This window comes from Leptonychotes weddellii, chromosome 9 (genome assembly GCF_054177405.1).
Source record: "Leptonychotes weddellii isolate Sample4059 chromosome 9, ASM5417740v2, whole genome shotgun sequence".
Classification (NCBI taxonomy): Eukaryota; Metazoa; Chordata; class Mammalia; order Carnivora; family Phocidae; genus Leptonychotes; species Leptonychotes weddellii.
In genome coordinates, this window is record NC_138377.1 from 11,449,952 (window position 1) to 11,457,374 (window position 7,423).

At 41.4% G+C, this 7,423-nt stretch overlaps 1 protein-coding gene across 1 annotated transcript in view; it reads left to right on the top strand.

Annotated features, from left to right (window-relative positions):
- Nucleotides 1-7,423, top strand: part of TTC7B (tetratricopeptide repeat domain 7B) — a 219,442-nt gene that overhangs the window by 97,518 nt on the left and 114,501 nt on the right. Inside the window, exon 9 of the mRNA XM_081829739.1 lies at nt 7,301-7,364. Coding sequence (XP_081685865.1) covers nt 7,301-7,364 — 64 coding nt within the window. The remainder of the gene's footprint in view (nt 1-7,300; nt 7,365-7,423) is intronic.

Consider the following 7,423-nt stretch of genomic DNA (forward strand, 5'->3'; position numbering starts at 1 on the left):
TATTCTTAGCTTTTTCCCTAGGTTTATTTTAGTTTCCATTTAATCCCCCTTTTTTATGGCCTTGTTGAACCATGAGTTCGCTGAATTCACAGCCTGTGCTTACTCCTTAGTCCTTATCTGGATTCACAGAACATCTGTTCTAGCAGTTCTCAAACTCTCACTTTAAAAATGCTGACCCCTCATTATGGACAATTTAGAAGCAGGTTTGGGGTTCATTTTGAAAGTGAAATTTATATACTAAAAATAGGCCTGAGATTTTTTTTTTTTTTCCTGCTTTCTATGCTGTTTAATAGACAGGTATATAAGGTGCCAGGTATATTGAGAAACTCAGCTCCTGTTGTCTCCCCTAATCAAGCTGGAAACATGGGTAGAGCTCTGTGTTTCTTTGGGTGTTATTCCAATGTGGCCTCACCCGTTGAAGGCAGAAAAGCACGTAATGCGGCCGTTTCTCCTTTATCTTGTGAACCACTCAGACTTTGTCACTCTGCTGACATCAACTTCCCCAGCTGCCCAAGGAGAATTATGGAGGCAAAATGAAGATCTAGAAAATGCAATTACTAGTTAAAGGGAGATTTCCATACCAGGACTGGTTGCTGAGTCACAATTTCATTCCACACAGATACAATCCATTTGTTTGTTTTTTTTAACCGTTTTATTGAGATGTGATTCACATACTATACAATTCACTCATTTAAAGTATACAGTTCAGGGGACACCTGGCTGGCTCAGTCAAAAGAGCATGTGCCTCTTGATCGTGGGGTTGTGAGTTCAAGCCCCACATGGGATGTAGAGATCACATAAATAAATTTTAAAAACTTTAAAAAAATACAGTTCAGTGGCTTTTAATATAGTCACATAATTGTGCTTCTGTCACCATAATAAACTTTAGAACATTTTTATTACCCTGAAAATAAACCTAGTGCCCCTAAACTATCACCCCCATCCCCCAATCCCTTGCCTTTTTCATATGAATTTTAGTATCAGTTTGTCCATTTCTGCAAAAAAAAGAAAGAAGGAAAGGAAAGGAAGGAAAAGGCAGCTAGGATTTGGTAGGAATTGCATTGAATCAGTTGATCAATTTGGAGGAGTATTGCCATCTTAACAATATTGAGTCTTCTGATCCATGAACATGGGATGTCCTTTCATTTATTTAGGTCTTCTTTAATTTCTTTCAACAGTGATTTGTTGTTTTCAGGGTATAAGTTTTTTACTTATTTCATGAAACTTACTGTGTGTGTGCATGCTATTCTTTTGGATGCTATCATAAGTGGAATTGTTTTCTTAGTTTCGTTTTTGGTTTGTTCATTGCAGGTATAGAGAAATACAGTTGATTTTCTGTATTGATCTTGTATACTGCAATCTTGGTGAACTTGTTCATTTGTTCAAATAGTGTTTTAGATTCCTTAGGATTTTCCACATACCAGATCATGTCATCTGCAAATAGAGGTAGTCTTACTTCTTCCTTTCTAACTTAGACGGCTTTTATTTCATTTTCTTCCCTAATTGCTTTGGCTAGAACCTCCAGTACAATGTTGAATAGAAGTGGCAAGGAGTGGTGGACATCTGTGTCTTATACCTGATATTAGGAGGGGAAAGGCATCCAGTCTTTCACCATTAAGTGTGAAATTAGCTGTGGGTTTTCATAAATATCTTTCATCAGGTTGAGAAAGTTCCTTTCTAACACTAGTTTGTGGAGTCCTTTTAACTTGAAAGGGTATTTAATTTTGTCAAGTGTTTTTTCTGCATCTATCGAGATAATCATGTACGTTTTGTCCATTATTCTGTTGATGTAAAGTATTACATTAATTGATTTTCAGATGCTAAGCCAACCTTTGTCAAATTTCATTGATTTTTTTTCAAGAACCAACTTTGGTTTTGTTCATTTTTTTTATTGTGTCTCTATTCGCTATTTGATTAATTTCCACACTGATCCTTATTCCTTCAGTTATCACCATCAGTTTTGAACTTTCTAGTTTTGTGTGTTCACAATAATCTTTCTGGTTTATTAGTAAAGAGAGAAAGAAAGCCTGTTGGGATTATACTTGTCTTGGGGCTCCCTGATCACCAGAACTATCTGATTAGTCAGCTCCGTGGCAAAAAGGATGTTATCACCAATTTAGTTATGCTCCTTGGCAGGTGAAAAAGGGAGTCCATAGATAATGATTCAACCCCATCTTGGCCAGTAGTCCCAAACGCTTCCCCCTCCTCAGTTTCTTATGAGAAATATGAGCACAGAGCAGGCTTTAGAAAGCGCAGAGCCTTCCAGCTCCAGCAGATCACAAGGACCATTCAGAATAGCTGGTCATAATGGAATATAACAGAAAAGTGAGCTCTGTCAGAAAACTCCATTCCTTGTCACTGTGGCCTGGACCTGGAATGGAAACAGGATACTCATTCTCCCCCCATCTTGACTTTTGAAAGGAAATAAAATGTTAACAATCCTAGATAGGAAAGAGGGGAGGGATCACATGCCATGGGCCTCTTTACTTACTTCCTTCTAGGTCTTTCTGTGAGGAATTTTTTGACCTTTGCTTATTTATTTATTAAAGATTTATTTATTTATTTGAGAGTGTGTGTGAGGGAGGGGCAGGAGAGGGAGAGAGACTCCCTGCTTAGTGCAGAGCCCGACGTGGGGCTCAAATGCAAGACCCTGAGATCATGACCTGAGTGGAAACCAAGAGTCAGACGCTTAACTGACAGTGTCACCCAGGCGCCCCTGCTTATTTATTTTTTTAAGTAAGCTTTTTACGGACGCATAACACATATTGAGAGAAATACACAAACTGAAAGTATAAAACTTGATGAATTTTTACCAAGTGAACACATCCATGTAATTAGCACCCTTATCAAGAAACAGACATTGCCAGAAACCTTGAGGCCCTCTTTGTACCCTCTCCTGATTACTACCCGCTACCCAAGGGTAACCATCTTGAATTCTATCCCAATAATTAGTTTAGGGCATTTTTGAAATTTATATAAATGGAATAATATATTAAAAACTCTTCTGCTTAACTTCTGTCTGATATCACGTTTGAAAGATTAATCCATATTTCTGCATGCAGCCAGAGTTTGTTTCCATTATTATGTAGTATCCCATATATACTCCAATATATTGATCAATTCTACTCATGATGGATGTTAGAGTTGTTTCTCATTTGGGGCTGCTTCCATCTCATTCAGGCCCTGGCCCAAATAGCTTGGCTATTATCTTCTCAGAAAGATATTCCCCCATCACCTTATCTAACTGTCCTTCTTTCCGAGCATATTCTATCACATGAGCTCATTTATTTTTCATCATAGCACCTAAAACATTGATTTTTTGTTTGTTTGTTTACGTGTTTATCTGACTCCTCCTTCTAGAATGTGCTGCAATGAACATTCTCGCACATGTTCCTTAGTGCACACACATCAGGTGTATCTTCCTGCATTGTATTCCTCCTTGTAAAAAAAACACTTGAGATGGCTTAGATCATTAAATGCATATTAGACTTCATGGTTAGCACAAAGTAAGAAAGGAGATTAAAAACTACTCTTGTGCCAGAAAGTGGATGATGAAAACATTGGCTGAAAGCTGGGAGCCAGAAATTGTGCCGAGCTCCTTTGTAGGCCCCACGGGAGGGAGTGACTATCGTGGACTTCTAAATACAGGTCATTGGAACCTCCCTGAGCCAGTGCACCGGGTTTGCGTAAGGATGAGGACGCTGTTGAAAGTGTGAAGATGAGGGCGTTGAAGGGTCAGGAAAAGCACCCGATGGCAGCACTGAAGCCCCGTGAACAACCCGCTGTGCCCCCTGCATGCCGCCCTGTGCTCACCTCGAGCAAACTCGGCCCTCCTTCCGGTCATGTTGGAGGGCCAGTCCTCTCCCCAGGAATGCAGAAATCCTCAGGCCAGGCCATATGCTTTGTGCGACTCACCCAGTCCACTCCAGAGCATAGCTCAGTGGACTTGATCTGAATGAAGGATGCTTCTTTCTTGTCACGAGGGGGAGTTGGCCTGTGTGGAATTGTGTGCCTGCTGATCCTCAGGTTGGACTAGCTGATCCCTCATAGTCAACAGGTACTCTTAATGATTAATTTAAGTCCTTTTCCTTTCTTGGAACGCTTGTCCTTCCACACAAACCTGAGACCGAGGTACTTTATGCCTCAGCATGTTTAATGGTGCGACTCGGGGATCGGGCAGAGCTGCAGCCATTGTGGGCTTTGACTCTTTAGCTCTTATCCACGGGCTGTGGTTCGGAAGCTGTATTTCTCTGGGAATTCTCTAGGGGTATCACAACCAGGCAAGGTATATTAAAACTAGAAAGGCAAGGGCGCCTGGGTGGCTCAGTTGATTGAATGTCCAACTCTTGATTTCAGCTCTGGTCATGATCTCAGGGGTCGTGGGATTGAGCCCTGAGTTGGGCTCCCTGCTTGGTGAGGAGTCTGCTTGAAATTCTCTCCCTCCTTTCCCTCTGCCCCTCCCCCCGCTCATTCTCTCTTTCTAAAAATAAATACATAAATCTTAAAAAACAAAAAAAAGAAAAACCTAGAAAGGCACCATTGCTAGGCCTTGGAGTTAATGTCATTTATACATAACTTTCTTGTGGGTTGGAGGTGTTCAGAGCACTCCTTGCACCTAAATAGAGTCTGCATTGACACCTGGGTGGTGCCGTTGACTTCCAGACATCCAGCTCGTCATTGGTTGTGTAATAGCTAAAGATGACAGAAAGATGAACTGCAGTTGGATAAAATTGGATTAATTTCTTTTGTAGGATGGCTTCTACCATATACAGTGACATTTTTCACCCATCTGAGAAAATTTTTAGAAAGGGCTGTGATCTGGCAGCCTGGGCAAGGTCGTGATCACTGTTCATAAATGGAGATTCTTGCCCTTGTTCCTTTTGTGTAGAGTCAGACAATGAATAGGTAAATTCATCCAAAGTAAGAAAATGAGCAACTTGCTTGAAGGTCAGTCCAGGAGTTAGTAAGGTGGCTGGGTTTCGAACGTAGCCCTTCCATCTTTGCGCAGCAGGACTGTGCTCCTACCTCCTCTGCTGGCCACCAGTCTGTCCTCCAGCAGCGTATCCTCACTGTCTACGAGCCCTGTGTTCTCTCTGTCCCTTCTTACCCCACACCCTGCCCTTCAGTCAGCGTCCTGTGGGTTTAGGGCCCCAGTTTTTCCACTCCACAAGGCTGAGGCCTGGGCACCCCAGGATCTGCCCTGAGGCTCTTGGGCCCCCAGAGGAGATTGTCAAAAAGAAAGAGCCCAACGATTTCAACCATCTACCCTGAGCTCCACCTCTCCTTCAACGGAGAACAGGGGAGGAATGGCCAGAAACGGGTCTGGAGAATCCACATGTAGTGGAAGGGGTGTTCTGGTGTATAGTTTTCAGCATGTCTCTTAAAACTGCCCTTCCTCCTCCTCTCACCCGCCACTTCTTCCTGCCAGCTCTGAGAGTTTGCCGCGCTCCTGAGTACCCATCCCGCCTGCCTCAAAAGGAAGGGTTGAGAAAGTGGAATTAGAATCAGTTAATGTGCTATTTGTTAGCAGCTCTGGCAAAAATAACACAACTTAGCATTTAAGCAGGCGGGATGGCTCAGATGGAATTTGGGGATTATCCGTGGACTGAATTGGCTGGTGTTAAGTCATAATTAGCACGGGCTCTCTCTTCTTTTCAGTTAGTCTGGGCAATGCAGAATTGGCTAGTCGTGAAAAAAATAGTCAGTGTTACTGCTTGATTGGTAAGGTCCCAGTGGTATGTAAGCACAGCCAGAATATCAGGAAATGATTGCTGGGCAGACACACACACACACACACACACACACAGACACACACACTCGGGAGCGCTCTTCATTCAAAGCCTGTAGGCTCTATTGCTGAACTGAAGCGGAAATGATTGCTGGGCAGACACACACACACACACACACACACACACATACACACACACACACACACGGGAGCGCTCTTCATTCAAAGCCTGTAGGTTCTATTGCTGAATTGAAGCGGAAAGAAGAGTTCTGTCTTTTGAAAAACCCAGCTTCCGCTCCCTCAAGCTACTTGTTTAAAGAAGTTCTCTGCAAATCTCAGAATCTTGCTCTTCATTTACAGGCCAGCCTTTTCATCAAATTTTAGCCCTGCGAGGACAATGGGGACCATTCCACAGGTGGTCTCCTTACCTCTAGGGACGTCAGAGGTCTAGAAAGAGAACTAGGCCCTGTGCTTTTTCTGTCTTGCTCTTCATGGTCCTTTGATGCCCTACAAAAGTTGCCAGTGCTTCAAAGAGAACAAGTATTTATAATGATGTTGAAGACATTTTTTCTTTTTTTTGCCATTTTGGGGATGGGGGATCATCCCATCTCTTAAATTAAATGATGTTAGTGCTGGGAAGATGTAAATTTAGTCTTTATTTTAACATCTCCAAAACATCCAGGAGTTTTTTTTTTTTTTCAAACCAAGTTCATTTTTATTGTACCCTTCTTGCATTCCGTGAAAAAGAATCGAGTTTGGCTCAATTGGTGATAACACTCTCAGTTCTACTCATAGGATTCTAGAGCTTTTAGAACAGAGGAAAAAATGCTGCAAGTCTCTAAAACTGCTCAAAGCACCAAAAAAAAAAAAAAAAAGGCTATAAAGGATGGAGATTGGGGTTATGTGTTTGGATTTTGTTCTTGTTATTGTTGTTCTCTAATCTTGAGTAACATTGAGCATAAAAGCTTTTTCTTTTAATCCCAGATGTTAGAGCTTGGCCAAGTTCCATAAAATAGATTAATAAGGCAGCTAGCTCTTGCATGCCACCCCATAATAGAACATGTGTGTTTAATTAAGGTAGCTTGCCAAATTCTTACAGTATTCTAGAAATGATTCAAACTCTAAAATTGCTTCCAATCTCTTATTTCATCTAAAGGACAATATAAGATGTGGCAGTTAGCGAGAAGTAAGAAGCGGACTGCGTAGTAAGATGTCTACAATCTATACCCCCAGAATGGGTTCAGGAGAGAGCTTTATCAGTGAGATAACGTTAGTTTGTAACAATCGCAATTTCTGCCTCTATAATAGGCATATATGTGATTTGGGTTTTTACTGTGGTTTTTATAGCTTTACTTCACTCTGCTGCCTGCTATTAAAATGCACAGTTAAAATGTATAAATTCCATAGATTACCATAGAAATAAGCAAATTAATTCAAGTGTCAGATGATACAGTATTTTTTGTGAGTTCTACATAAAAGTCTAGAAGCTTTTAATACTCAGTACTGTTCATCCTCATGTATTTCATATGATTTTGAAATTGCCATATATAAAATTTGATTTTCTTTACACAGCATTTTTTGTCCTCAAGAAAATACTGAAGAGGCCCTGTTGTTACTGCTGATCAGTGAATCGATGGTAAGTAGAATGTGCTTTCACATTTCTCTGCCCCCCCCGCGCCCCCCCCCCCCCCCCCG